Genomic DNA, 15,408 nt, shown 5'->3' with positions numbered 1-15,408 from the left:
ATGATAGTGACAAGACCTAATGCCTTAATTATGGTTATGATATACTTTGATATAGGAAAGGAGCATCGAGAGATTTGAAGTTTATAGTTTATATTTTTATGTTTTCTTTTAAAGTCTTATATTAGAACTAAGTTATGTTGATTAGGAACCTTTTATTAATTCTTTTGCAATTTTGTATGGTTTTGGATGTTAGATTTTTTTTTGTTCTTTATTCATGTTTTTCTTTCTTTCTAAGTTAAATCTTTATATAATGTGTGTGTGACATGATATAGTTAAATATCAACTATAAGAAAATTATTGACTTACATATATTTTTAATTTCTCAAATTTAAGATAAATTTTTTTAGTCCCTAATATTTAAAACCAATCATTTAAGTCTTTATAATTTTAAAAAAATATTATTTTAATTTTTATACTCAAATTTTGTTAAAAACTTGGTCATATATTATCGTATAAAATCTATTTCTTGATATCCTCTTAGTAAAAATATCACATTAAACTCCACTAATGGTATACAACTCTTTTAATTCATCACTTTAAGATATATTATTGGTGACTTGAGATACTAAAATAACATTTTTAAAAATTACAAGAACTAAAAATAATAATTTTAAATTTAAGAAACCAAAAATAAATTTATCCTAAATTTAAAGAATTAAGATTATATTTAAGTTAAAATTATTCTTTTCCTTTTGCTCAACTTTCAGATGTGATTAAGTAGATAATAAAAATTATGCATAAATAAAAATAACTTTAATGTTATTCAATGCATGAAAATATAATTAAACATTATAATTGCAAAAATTTAAATTTTTTTATAATTATTTATACAATAATTGAATATATATATATATATATATGTGTATAATGTAATTTATATATTTTAAGAATAAGTTTAGTTAAATTTACTTCATTCATTCAATAGTTTAAAATCTTTAACAAATTTTAACAATCTAGTTGTTAAATTAAAATTTTTTTAATGTTAATTCGTTTATAAATTAATAAAAATTATTTATTATTTTACTTTATTAATTTAAATAAATATAAAATATTTAAATATTTTTATAATTATCTATTAATTTAAATTAATAAAATAAAATATTAAGAAATATTTTTTGCAAATTTGATCTTTTCTTTTAAAAAAATCACTTTTTTGATAATTAGATCATTAAAATTTTATTATATCAAATTATAATGATATTATTATTAAATAAATATTCTTAATTTGTAAATTAAATATTCTATTTTCTTTAAATTTAAAAATTAGCCGTGTCAATAATCATATTATGTATAATTATAAATATTTTATATATCAACATTAAACTTTCAAATTAATAAATAATTATAAAAATTTAATACATTAATTTGAATTTGTTAAATTTTATATAACAAACAATGGTACATGCCATTAAAAATATGCCAATTATTGTATATCAAATAATTGTATTTTATATAAAATAAAGGCTTTATATTAAGTATTTATATTAAAATAATAGATACATAAATAAAATTAATTTTGTAATAATTAATTTATATTATGTATTAATAAAATAAAATAATAGATACAAACTAAAAAATAATTTTTATAATAACTGAAGGGTCGGCTAGGCGAGCCAACCCTATTGAGTCCCAGAAATTATGTCAGCCATATGTCTTGATAGCCATACAGCATCCATCAATCGAGGATGGACGTGGCATATTTAGCCAACTGACCCTTTTTAAGTTGTAACATGTGCTCACCATCTGTATTTATAAACACTATTTCCTATTCCTTTTGCTCAACTTTCCGATGTGGGATGTGATCTGTTACTATTGTACGTGTACATACTTTTCACTGTGGGATAGCTTGTCAGTTTACCTTTATTTTAAGGATTGATATGAAGTATCTATACAAATATCACTCATTTCCATTCATCTAGATTTCAATAAGATTTTGAATGGACAAATATCAAAATCTAAATTTTAAACTCTTTAAATTCATTTGATTTAGATTTCAAATAATTGTTTAAACAGCAAAGAACTTTTAATATGCAATTGTAACCCATGTAGTGAGCACCCAACTATCTTATTTCAAACATCTTTTTTATTATTTTTTTCTGTTTTCGTTGTAGTGTCTCATCAGCTTCTTAAGAATTCATATAACACATGGCTTGAGCTTGAAGATAATATGAATCCTTGTACTTTTTGTTACTTCCAACATGGATCCCATTATGAATCCAATCTTCTCGATTTATCCATGCGTCCCTACCTATATCGAGTACGCCAAGAATCTGCGAAAACATAGTGTCTGAGGTTTAGGATTTCAAATCAAAATATCTGGACAACTAACTACACTATGGCATAACAAATGCAAAACTTCCTCCCATCAGTTTAACATTTTAATTAAAATCTGATAAAAAAGAATATAGCAACCATCCCAGTCCAAGTACTAGCTTATGCACAATAATATGTTTTTGCAATCAACAAATTGACAATTGATTTAAAGTAACATTGCAATATTACAGTGGACTCAACTGTGAAACTTGTCTATTATAATTTCAACATTAAAGGCCTACATCCCAGAAATGAAAATCAACTAGAGTAGTGGACAATAAGTCTAAAATTGATTGATAATTTTATTTTAAAATTATTGATAATTTACACGTATAATATAAAGCAATAAATAACTATCAAAACATGTTATCTGCCGGGCTTTACCAAACTTGTCTTGATTCTTTCTCAACCTTAAATTCATGAATTTTATGAGTTTGAAAGTTCAAGAATAATTAATAAGAATAAGATTATTATTTTCCTAAAATTTAAGACATCATATTTTCTACCTAAGTTCATGAAAGAAGAGTCAATATTATCAAGCATCTAATAATATTAACAGATTTCTCAATCAGAATTAAAAAATTTAAGTGACAGAAACTATTTAATAGCCACCATACCGCTCCGCCTTTCCAAGACACAGACGTTGGATTTGTCCTTGATTGTAGAACCTTAATAGAGCCATGTACAAAAAGTATCACATAAAATCATGGACAAATGTAATTAACAAGAAAAAAAGAGAGTTAAAAGCTATTACTTTCACGTAAATATGCGCAAAAGATTTATTAGTATAATTTTATGGTTTGACCTTGGTTGAATAGTAGCCAAATCATGATAATTAAATGTCTATTTTTAATAGACCAAATTATATTTTTGATTTTTAATTTATTTTTAAATTCATTTTGGTCTTTTTTATTTTAAAAGGATTATTTTAATTTTTTATCTCCTAAATTTGGATTGATTTGATTCTTTTGAAACACCTATTATTTAGTTTTTCAGACATGATTTTAAATATTTTTTTTGTCTAATTCAAAACTTAAAATTTGACTCATTAAATTCATTTATATGAAATTATTGAATGCAACTTAAGTTCATAGCAAAAAAATTATTATAAACATGGTAAAAAATACATATAAATAAGTTTTAAAAAGAAACAATAAATTCAAAAATAATCTCAAATTATTTTCTAGTTACTCATGAGATATATTCCTCATACAATTTTTACTGTGTTTATAGTTCTTTTAAATTTAAATGTCAATAATTTCATAATTTTTATATCGATGAATCAGATATTACAGGTTTCATATTTTGAATTAGTAAAAAGTTGATTTAAAATCATGTTACAAAATTGAAAATAACCATTGTTTTTAAAAAAGAGCAATTCGATCTTAAATATAAAAGATAAAGAAAAAAAATGATTTAGCCCTTTTAATATTATATAATATATTAAGTAATAAATTAGATTATATTCTATATCTTGTGAGATAAACTAATAATACGAGACTAAATAATAATCAACCTAATGGCCGGCAATGCCACTTAGAGAAAAGCTGCATAAATCTATAATTTTAAGAACAAATGATTAAAAAATAATCAATACATAACATATAATAGGATGTGAAACTAACCTCCACAGTATCAATTGCTTCATTTGGTGGAATGGCATGCAAAACTCTGAGACACAATAGTGGATTAACATATTATATCATGACAATTGCATGTAAAACTCATCCATCATATTAATATCATGACATAATTAACAAAATCATTCATGACACAAGGGTGTTGAAATTCGACATGAAAAATAGAACTAACAATGTTAAATCATAACGAGGGAAAACAAAAAAGCATAGAATGATGGGCACTGCTAACTGTACAGTTCTTGTGGAGAAAAATTAAGGAAAAATGGGACATGTCAAACAGGATGAAGGAAAGAAGAAATACATTAAAATTATAAATAAATAAATAAATAAATAACAAGAAAATTTACAATGATGTTGAAGTAAAAAATTGAGGTCATTAAATGAGATTATGTTTTCATGCCAATATCAAACATTATAACAGACAAAATTTATTGATCTACTTAATATATCACCAATATCACACTAACAACAAGGATGCGGTGATTTCAGTTTTTTTTGGTCTTTTGGGGACAAAGAAGTTTGGAGGGAGGGGAGGTTTTTCAAGGTCAGGGCTACAGGTGTGGATGAACTACGAATGAATAAGCACTATTAAGAATTAAACACAAGATTTTTATTATTGTTGTTTGATCCCATTAATAGAGCCTATTCTCATTGCCTAGGGTTTTTTTTTTGGGGGTTTATATGAAACAATACACCAATTACCATTGCAAATATCAGTATCACAGCCATTTAGCTTGTTATCAGGTAGGTTAATATGATAAGGTGGTCAAAATTAGGAGTGTTCAAATTGCTAAATTGAACTAAACTAAAAGAAAACTAAACTAAACTATAATAAATAGTTCATCAAACTAAATTGAACTAAAATAAATATTGACTAAATTAAACTAAACTATTATCTACTTTAGTGCACTATAGTTCTAGGAGTTTGAACTAAACTATAATATCAACTAAATAAAACTATTATTAACTATAAACTAAATTGAACTACATTAAAAAAAATAAATTTAAAATCAACATTTTTAAATTGAGCTACCAAATCATTGATATTAATTATGAATTAATACTACTATAATTTTTTTATTACATGCAATTTTTCCTACGAATTTTTCATAAAAATTTGCAAGAAACGTTGTTCCTACAAATTTTTTTGCAAAATTTTATCTACAGGTAATAACTTCGTAGATAATATGTTTTTGCGAATTTTAAAATTTGTAAGAAATTTTTCAGCGAAATTTCTTGCAAAAAAAATTGCAGGAAGGTTTCCTGCAAAAAAAAAATCGCAGAAAAGTTTCTTGCAAAAAAAATTCAAAAGAAAGTTTCCTGCAAATTTTTTTGCAAGAAATTCTGCAAGATTATTTTTTACGAAAAAAATTAAAGAAATTACTAATGATCACAACGAATTTATCCAAAGCATTTGTTTTCACGCTCCAACATGTGATATATAATCTTTTAAATTCTAAGATTGTAGATTATAAACCTAACACTCAACCATACAAATCAACTTATAAGGTAAGTATTGCCCCAACTTATATATTTTTTAATTGTTTTATTTTCAATTGATATGAGACTTGAAGTTTTTTTAAAATATTAAACTTATAAATTTAAATATTTTTTTAATTTTTCTTATAGATTAAAATTAACAGGAAAATCCGCAGGAAAAGTTACCTGTAAAATTTTTCTACCATTTAGTAAACATTACTTGCAAATTTATTTTTGCAAGAAAATTTGTAAGAAACAAAATAAAATTCTTACAATATGTTCTGTAAATTTTGACCATGGAAAATTTTTTCTATGATCATTAAAATTGTAGCAAAATTTGAAAAAATTTATTGTAAATTATTTTTCATAAAAAGATTTATAGGAAATATCTGTAAATTATTTTTATTAAAATAATAATATTTTTTAGCATCAAAAATAAAATTATTTAAATAATAAAGAGATAAGTTTGTACATATATATATAATATTTTTTTTAATTTTTATAATATTTATATTAAAAATATTGAAAGAGTAATAATCACGAAAGATATATAAATTTTTATTCAATTAATAAATAAAAATTATATTTTAATGCTATAAATTAATTATTTATTTAGAACTATAGTTCACTAAACTACTTTTTATAATAGTTTAGTTTTTAAAACTAAAACTTAAAATATAGTTTAGTTTAGTTTTTATAAAAATTAGTTTAGTTTTTTATAGTCTAGTTTAGTTTAGTTTTCCTAATAGTTTAGTTTAATATAGTTCTTTGAACACCCCTAGTCAAAATAGAAACTAACCTTTCTTCTACTGCTGCAACCAAACCATTTGTCAAAGCCACACCGCCAATCTATTCACGATAAGTGTGTCAGTTCCTTCCAATCAACATGTAACACCAAGGAAATTATACACTGATCTCAACTTGTGTAAAACTAACCAATTGTATGCTACAAAATAGTTTTCTCTGGATGTCTATGCGACCTGTTAAAACAGAACCGAGCAGTTAAACAAGGCTTCAAATTTATGCATTAAAAATGGAAAGCAAAAAAAAGACAAAATATTACCAGTTGAGAGAATGCAGTTAGTAATAGCCTCTGCAAGGCCAACTTTTTCTTCTTTTTTAGGCTTAGTTGAAAAAACTGGATAGCTTTCCCACATTGGTAATCCTCCATTAACATTGGGATAGAAAGTATCTGACATATCAGACCTCCGGGAAAAGTCAATGTGCCATGTATCTTCAAGCATATCCTCATAGTCATGAAACCTAGCAATGGAAACCACAAGGATTGTGTAAATATATAAATTTTCACAAACATGCTCACAGAACAGAGAGAATTTCATGAATCCACTAACCAAGTACGAGGAGGAGGAGGATACACATCGGGAACTAAAAGTGTTGGATAGAACAATCCCATAGGAGGAACCTATGCAATAATCAACATCACTTTCCAATGATAGCACTGTTCAAAGGAAAAATGGGAGGGAAAATGAAGAAAAATTCAACAGAGGATACATACATTAAGAGCAGTAAGCCTTGTCTTGTGAGATCCAGGTGACACTTTGTCCTCATACGAATGAACTAATGCAACGGCATCAAGTTCCCCATCCTACACACAGGATACTAGATTATTAAAAAATGAATCCAAGTTTGGAAGCAAGTAAAAACTTAAGAGAAGCGGCAGTACTGGCTGTATGTGATGAGATGCATATTAGAAAGATATCAGACACGTTCAATATGTTGGTTTATTTGTACATTAAAGGGAAGGCAAACTCATTTGTGTTGGCCATATGTCTTGATAGCCATACAGCATCCACCAATCTTCAGACTGCCAATCACTTTAATGTTTAGGCAGACTCACTTTACAATCATGTATAACTGATATATACTAACAATATCATGAGACACTTCCTACAATTTCAGCACTCAAATGTAACCTTGGTATCCCCCAACAATACCAATATAAAGCAATAAATATTTTTAATAATAAGCGACTCTCAGGATTTCATCAACATCAGGCACCCATTTTTACAAGATATGTTTTGGGGTGAAATGCAACCTGCAATGCCACATGTCATACATACAAGACATAGTCTTCTTTTTTTTTTATAATTTTTTTCTTATGCCTGTTATTTGGAAACCGATAAACACATCTACAGGGGCACAATTGTTCTGCAACTTATCTACAAATTAAAAATCCTGTTTGCACTAAATAATGACCTTGAGCTCTAAATTACTCAGGGAGATGTCTGCAAATTCAGTAACAGGATGCAAGCAAAATAAAGTTGTGTTTCCACAAAACAAGATGAAGTAGTAGAACTCACCTTGATTTCACAATATGTCTCTTTAAGTTGATTTAACATTAACAGATCTATGGGCTTTGTCAAAACATCTGTACGAATTTGTGGCCAAGTCTGGTGATGTCTTTGGGTCCAGAGAAGGCCCCTTGATATATCCTGAAAGTATGAAGTTATTTTTTAAAATAATGACCTCAAAATACTACCACAAGATATACAAAATTTGGAACATAGAAAATATGGGCGGCTACATAACTCAGAATTAAAACAAAAAGTAGGTACATCAAGCATGTCAGTAAGTGCATCTTTTTTGAGTTTTGAACTATTTTAAAACATCAGTAATGGGTAGAAGTATGAAACAATTTTGTACCTCACCACCAAAAGGTAAAGTCTTTCCAGTTGAAGGTAGAGCACCACCGTCCTGAACAAGAAAAGAATTTATTAATATGAAACAGAAGCTCAGCACCAATTGTATTTCTCACATTTAATAATATGAAACAGTTCGATTCTCTCTGCTACATTTCTAATAAGCATGGAGCTGTTGATCCTTAGTCAACCCCAGTCTGTAGTGTTTGGCCTAACATTTTTTGGGCTTCTCTTTTTCATAAAGGAAATTGGGCTAAGCACAATTTTACAAAAACTCTTAGAAATAAAGCACCCTTTTTTTAATGAACAAAATCCCAAAAATAGAGCATCTATAAAAGCTACCTGGAGGAGTTTCTACTTTTCAAAAGAAGGAAAGCCTAGACAAGTGGGGCAAAACACTACTTTAGTGAGAAAAGGCTCGGTTATTGTCACATCACATTCGTCAAGACATGAAATCCACATACTGATTGGTTTTAACTTAATTTGTCACTATTTGTGGGATTTTAGAAAATTTAAGGACATCTTTCAAAAATTGAAGAATATCAGAAAAGTAAATGTTATTTTCCTTACTAATGATGGTACAACAATGGGATATATACACCTAGTAAATAAAGGCACACTTCTTTTTACCAAAAAAAAAAAAAAAAAAAAACTAAGGTAATTCATATGAAGCAATAATTCTAACTATATCCCAACATAAGAGTTCCAACACAATTTAATGCAGTTTGTTACTTCCAACGCAAACTACTTGCTAGGATACATTTTCTGCTGTCACTAATCTACTACCCGTTGGTGCTGGATGGACATACAGCGACATGTTGATTTCCATACAGCGCTATCATTAATCTACTTCCAAATTATCTGCTGTTGGGAGAAGTGGATCATAGAACTATCAATCCATCAAGACAAATTCTAGATTCATGCTTGGGCAAATGTTCATTGAATTATTCCATCTTCCAAGTTATCACGATAGAAAACTCCAAAATAAGTTCCAAAGCAGATTTTTTTAATAATAATAATAATTAATAAATAAATGTGTAAGTTTCATTTACCTCAATGCATATAAGTGATGTCACCTGAGCACCAATATTCACAACACATGCTGTTGATAATCCATTTCCAAAAACTGCAGCAAGACCTTCCTGGTCAAATAATTCCATATGAAATCTTTAGAAGCTAACCGAGAAATCCTGATAAATAGGTCCCTTCTATGTATAAAAAGCTTATTTGATTAAATGCTGTAGTTTTTTTATCTCCACCACCCCCATCAGGATCATGATCCCTGATGTAGATTAAAGATATAGGGACCTTTAGAGCACAAAGGATTTGTAAAGCAAGAGCAAAATGTTTGAGGACTGGGGAAATCTGGATAAAGTTTGCTGCAACACCTTCCAACAGTAAGACTCGGTTTCTTTTGGAAAATATTAACATAAAATATGACCATGAAATCATCCAAATTAAGGGCAAGAACTGCTTTGCCTATCACAAATTAGTTTAGTTCCCTCGATTTTCATTACCAGCATACTTAATTCCAATCTTGAGGGATTGAACCCACATGCTAATTATACCAATATCCATCCATAGTAATCAAGGTGGTTTGGTATAAACTCCAGAAGTAATGTTCAAAAACAACTATAACCATGATGATGATGTTATCACAGAATAATAGTCATTTGTACCTGCACTCATCACATAAACTTACAACAGCAAAAGAGAAGGCTGTACCTGGTGTACCACTGCTGAGCCAAAGCAGAGTTCTTGCAGTACTAGAGATAGAATTTCCTTTATTTCTGCTTGTGGCAAGAACAAAAACATAAAATGACTACATCAAGAGTGGGAAAATAATCCTAAAAGAACATGCTAGGAATGTGCAGCAGAAATGAAATAAGATATTAAAAGAACAACATCCTTCATAGAAACATTCTACAGTTTAAATGAACTATTTTCCAAATACCACGATTGTCAAATGTTTCTGGCATCACAAGAACAGCAGAATACATATTTCTTTCATTGCGTGGTATGTGCAGTTTCTCTATTAAAATCCAGTCCCAAATAGTACGTAGGTCATCCAGTACCTGCAAAATAGGCAAGTGGTAATGAGAGCTAGAAATAATGTCAAAGACACTCAAAATTCTCACTATTTGATCACAGTAAGTACCTAAATCTCCAAGACATGGTTTATGTTAAGATATCCTACATTAGCTAGAAATGTAGCCAAACTCCTTATAAGTCTTGAGCAACCCCTTTCCCTTGAGCTAGCTTTTGTAGTTAAGTTAAATCTAACCCATTTCTAATATAGTATTGAAGTCTGTCTAGTCTAGCAAACTTCACACTCCAAATATTCAATCTTGGGCATGAGGGGGATGTGTTGAGATGTTCCACATCAGCTAGCAATATGCCATAATACTATGTAACTATAAGGCTTGGGCAATTCTTTCCCTTTGAACTAACTTTTAAGGTAGAGTTATTAGAAATTTAGACTCATTTCTAATTTTATATAAGCAACTCAAAGGACCCTAAATTACTATGATAAGCAACCCAAACTTTAGACTCAAGTTATCCCGATCTAGAAATAAAAATAGATATAATCCAAGAGAGATTAGATATCCAATGACTAAAGACAACTAAACCTTTATTTTCCAAATTATTGACAACAAATCTCTAAATCACCAATACAAATGTAACTCCCAATTCACAGTTACATCATAATTAATACAATTTATTAATTAAGAATTATACATATCTTCCCCCATTCTGCATTATTCTCCATTCTGAAGAAAACTCGGTTCATTTTTTTTAAAATGCGAACTAACCTAAAAAAGCAACAGGCAACAATAAAGAAGCCCATAGGTGATGCTGTGATGAAGGTAGAAGCAAAAGCAACAACAAATCGGGAATGCTATAGGAATCTTAAAGTCAACAGGAAAGTTGAATGCTCCAAAGGTGGCACATCAGTTTGTTGATTTTCTTAAAAAATTGGCAATATCTAAAACTGACATTGCTTCAACCAGAATTTCACTCTTAGAATCATACAATTTCAACATTTCACTCAGAAGCTTAAAGTAAAACGTCTGCTATAAATTTACAGGAGTAAGCAAGCAGGGTATGCATATTTTAAAAATTGAAGTATTCTTATGATGCATTCCTTAATACATAATTAAAGGTTGCCTATATGTTTTACCATTACATTAGATGCAACAATTAACTTTATGCCTATGGTACAAGACAGAATTCCAAAACTACATAACATGATTAACATCTGTAACAACGATTGTATTCTAGTTCGGAAGTCATAAAGTACCTGCTGCATGGAATAATGTTGTGAAATGTTCAAGTGTCCTCTGCGGATTGGACGACATAAATAATACGGTTCATTTGGGGATATTCTTAATGCTTCCTCACCACAAATGAACTCTTTGAATTTTCTTTCACTTGCATTAAGTTCCTTTGAATCTGTACCTTCTTTTGGATCCAAAGACTCACCAGTCTCATCTTTACTTGAAGTCTCTACATGAGCCAATTTGTATACAATTCACAACAAAGTGCTAATTAATATTAAAATAACACAACATTTATAACCAAAGCAAAATTAAATGCCATATACTTTTACACTAATCTACATGCTCATAATGGATCATAAAGAACCAAAATGCTAAGCCTGTTCTGTTTCTTCACTCAACAAATAGATTGAACTCAGATTAAGATTTAGAGATTTAGTACATCCCATTCATATTTATGCAGAATATATTCTTTTTCACAATCAGCAAAAGCCAGATGATCTATAGAACTAGCTGCAATACAGCCATTTCTTTAGTTTCTTTTTTCTGGGCAACGATAAGTTGAGAAAGATACAAGGGATTGTGTATCCTGTGTATTTCAAACAGTCTCAAGAGCCTGAACGTATGAAGGCAACATAACAAGTGAACATCACATTTATAAAAAAATGAATCTGACCAACAAGTTAAAATGTAAAGAGATTTTGCAGGTCATTAGCAACTTGTCTAGCTGTATTCTTTTTTTTATTAGACAAGGGCCCTAAGGCCAAAACACAAACAACTACCAACAAAAGCTAAATGGTGAGATATGTTGAACGAAAGAGTTAGGATACTGGTTTAGGCCTAAGCCCGACAGCTGGACTGAACACAAAATGAGTTACAATTGCCGATGTGGCTAGTTGGCTATGGGAGGCATGAGGAATCTTTTTTGTTAGAACCTTGAGAGGTTGGCAGGGAGAGAGACATCTCTTCTCTGAGGAGCATTAGCCCTAGGATTACAAGGATCATCTTCTGTAATAGTTCTATTTTTTTCAATCAATAAAATTGTCTTGTGTTTTTTATTAAATCTGGTTCCTATCAGAAAGTGGCAGAGATAAAAGCATTAATAACATTCTGTTGATTGTTGTCATAGCAATTCACTTATTAAATTATTCATGCTACCATCAACACTTCATTGCTCGTGAGACATAATTGTCTTAATTTGAACATTGCAACCTCTCAGCTCTCACTTCTAAACCTCAGTTCCAACCAAACAAGCAACAATAGAACTGAACAATGATAGAAAAAAGTGAAAATAAAAGACAATAACATGCTTCAATTTAATGCAACTAAAAAAATAAAAATTATCTTAAAGTGACTTTTCATATAATAATTGCAATACTTTTAAGATAGAGTAATGCATCAGCTCTAACATTACTTCGTTTAACATAATACTTATGAAAGGTATTTTCTAGCTGATATTAGGTACATGGTTAATAGAGCACAAGATGAAATACAAGGCCTTAGATAGCAATTGGACCCACAGAGGGCACATAGGCCCACGATCTGGAAAGTCTATACTAGGAGGAATAGAAGAGTTTGTGACTGAGTTGGCAAAGAGAGAAATAGGAATAAGGAAGGGAAGCATGTGTTAGGGGAGGTTATGGTTATTAGTAGGAGGGAGAGCCTAGTACTGCCGAGAGTTATTTTATTATGGGTAGAGAGCAGTAGCTTTCTATAGGTGTTGTGCTCTGTGGCAGAGGGATTCATTCTTTCTGTAAACTCTTGTCTCATCTAAGTAATAGAGTGGTTTTTTACTCTTTTTATCATTGTTTTATTGATTACATTTTGGTGTGGATTTGGGTTTGTATCAATGGCAAAACTAAGATGAATTAAATGATATGCTAATTGACATAAACATATCCAGAGCCACAAAGGCAAGGCAACCAAAGAGCTTAGGAAAGTACTAGGTAAATGCAAAGAGGTTAATTTCCTCTTACCTAATGATACAGATGAATTGGTGGCCTCCTCATAGACATTAGTCCAAGTGAAGGGTAAATCTTTCCTGATAATATGAGGATTAAGTCCATCAACACGTCCCATCTGCACATTAAGTACATTGAAATTTATAGCATTAATTAAGAAAAAATAGACTTGCACTTAAAATTTATTATCATATATTATTCCTAGAAAAAGATAATAACATTGTAACTATTTGATAGAATTTTCCAAATAGATTAATTTTGCCCGGTCCTGAGAGCAGGAAAGTGACTTTTCAGAAATCTTAGAATTCATCCTTGTTAACATGTTCAGAGAATCGATGAATAACCAGCTACAACAATAGCCCCCAAAACTTATCTACCACACTCTCACTACAAGCCTGTTATTTTGCTTCTTTTGTATTCTTTAATTCTCCAGTTTCACAGGCAAGATTGTATTAAATTTTCATTAAAAATAAATTCTATTAGAAGAAAACAACCATGGATAAGAAGAACTGTCTATGTGATACATGTGTACAAGGACATGCATTGAATATATCTTCAAATCATATATGTATGAGTAATGTATAATATAAAAAAGCTCAATCAACCATATAATCACTTTGTTTATTTATGTTAAGTTCAAAAACAGCAGTAACCTCCATAGAAATGTAAGAATGACCAAAAGGGTCAATAAAATTACAATGCTCTTTCCTTAATGAATAATATATTTGTCAGTCAGCATGTTTGTCTTCTGAAGTTCATCACTTATTTTCAGCTCAAAATCTATCAAATCAAGTACAATGGAATTGCCACAGATGTCACACAACTTGAAATCCAATGATTTGAAAGGGGAATATCAATCCCATGGTTAAACAGTTCCAGAGAAAGTCTGGACAGGTCCAAACATTATTTATTACAACGCAGACTACAGTAACACAAGAAACAAGAAAAGCAGATCATGCGAACAAACATGTTGAATTCATTCATTTGAATTGTAAATGAATAAACATTCCACATACCTTACGAGGGAAAGAGTTACTGGGAGTTTCTTCATCCAGAAATGGTATCTTCAACAATGATGCAATCTTTTTTTTTTTTTTTTTTTAACAAAAGAGGGGGGAAAATCAAAATTAGCAAACTGTAACACAAAAGTTACATCTTCAAAGTGTGACATGACTTACAACATCATAAGCCTTTTCCCTGTCCATGTGCTGTGCAGTTGTAACCTGACTATTAAGCATCTAAATGCAGGAAAAAACAAATATCAACAACGATTTAAGTAAAACATATATCCATGTAGGAAAAGAAGAGGGGGGGGGGGGGGGGGGGTGATAGAATGGAGCATAAAAAAAATAGTGAAATTATCACAAAAACCTGATCTATAACATTCCTCTTAGGAACTTGTTTGGTATGGCGAGCAATGCAATGAGGAATGTTAAAAGGGGCATCCTGTGAAGCCAAGCCAATCCTAATATTTGCAGAACCTGAGCAATAATGAGCATGGTATCAACAAAGTTAGAATATTTGATTGCCTGTGGTTGATTTTGGGAAGAAGGTGGCAAATGGGAAGTGAACAAAATTGGATATTTTGCATACCTGGGTTGATAACAACTAGATTGGAGCCACGTTCTGACATTATTTGAGAAGGAAGCGCGGATTTAAGGTAATCCTGTGACATTGAAGACAAGCCCAGTATAATATGAGAACAAAGTTGTGGAAGGGGTAAGAGGTAACCTTGAGAGAGAAATTGTACCATGAGAAAGAGAGGATGTTGCAGTGATTAGAGAGTTGCAAAGGTTTTGCAATTTTTTTTTCTCCTTTAAGGCTTTTGTTTTTCTCTTCTCTTCCTGAGTTCAAAACTGAGAAAGCACTTGCTCTAACAAAATTCTTTAATAAAGCTTCCAAATACACCACCGCGGGACCGTGCTCCAACTCGAATCCCTACAAAACATTGCTTGACGTGTTTCTGCGGACCTATGTTCTGTTTTCAAAATTAGAACCTAAGAACATGTATAGTGTAAACTATCTAAACCACATCATTCGGCCAAATCAAATGGTACTTACTAGGCCTATTGTTTAT

At 29.9% G+C, this 15,408-nt stretch overlaps 1 protein-coding gene and 1 non-coding gene across 3 annotated transcripts; both read right to left on the bottom strand.

Moving 5' to 3' along the window:
• Positions 1 to 1,593: 1,593 nt before the first annotated feature.
• LOC114916328 (U11 spliceosomal RNA) lies at positions 1,594 to 1,720 on the bottom strand. The gene has a single exon (XR_003804733.1). It is a non-coding gene; the product is annotated as a U11 spliceosomal RNA (small nuclear RNA).
• Positions 1,594 to 15,408, bottom strand: ARP9 (actin-related protein 9). 2 transcript variants are annotated; one of them, XM_083059895.1, is made up of 20 exons: positions 15,082 to 15,406; positions 14,925 to 14,997; positions 14,703 to 14,812; positions 14,510 to 14,569; positions 14,348 to 14,413; positions 13,347 to 13,449; positions 11,394 to 11,599; positions 10,047 to 10,167; positions 9,818 to 9,882; positions 9,145 to 9,234; positions 8,097 to 8,147; positions 7,754 to 7,885; positions 6,949 to 7,038; positions 6,785 to 6,855; positions 6,496 to 6,695; positions 6,369 to 6,412; positions 6,232 to 6,281; positions 3,939 to 3,984; positions 2,931 to 2,981; positions 1,594 to 2,270 (listed from the first exon to the last, which is right to left on the bottom strand). In XM_083059895.1, the coding sequence occupies exons 1-20, from the start codon at positions 15,082 to 15,084 to the stop codon at positions 2,127 to 2,129; spliced, it is 1,776 nt and encodes a 591-aa protein (XP_082916021.1). In that variant the 5' UTR covers positions 15,085 to 15,406; the 3' UTR covers positions 1,594 to 2,126. The 2 variants fall into 2 exon arrangements, with proteins under 2 accessions (XP_082916021.1, XP_082916022.1); XM_083059896.1 differs by lacking the exon at positions 2,931 to 2,981 and having other exon boundaries at positions 15,082 to 15,408.

Source organism: Cajanus cajan, chromosome 7 (genome assembly GCF_000230855.2).
Source record: "Cajanus cajan strain Asha chromosome 7, NIPB_CcT2T_4, whole genome shotgun sequence".
Classification (NCBI taxonomy): domain Eukaryota; kingdom Viridiplantae; phylum Streptophyta; class Magnoliopsida; order Fabales; family Fabaceae; genus Cajanus; species Cajanus cajan.
This window is presented reverse-complemented; position numbering and strand designations above follow the sequence as displayed.

What these genes read in the sequence shown, in the direction of transcription:
- ARP9 (XM_083059895.1), bottom strand. An exon ending in AGACATATTGTGAAATCAAG is followed by an intron (nt 7,039 to 7,753) that starts GTGAGTTCTACT and finishes TCCTGTGTGTAG; the next exon opens with GATGGGGAACTTGATGCCGT. An exon ending in TAACTGCATTCTCTCAACTG is followed by an intron (nt 6,413 to 6,495) that starts GTAATATTTTGT and finishes CTGTTTTAACAG; the next exon opens with GTCGCATAGACATCCAGAGA.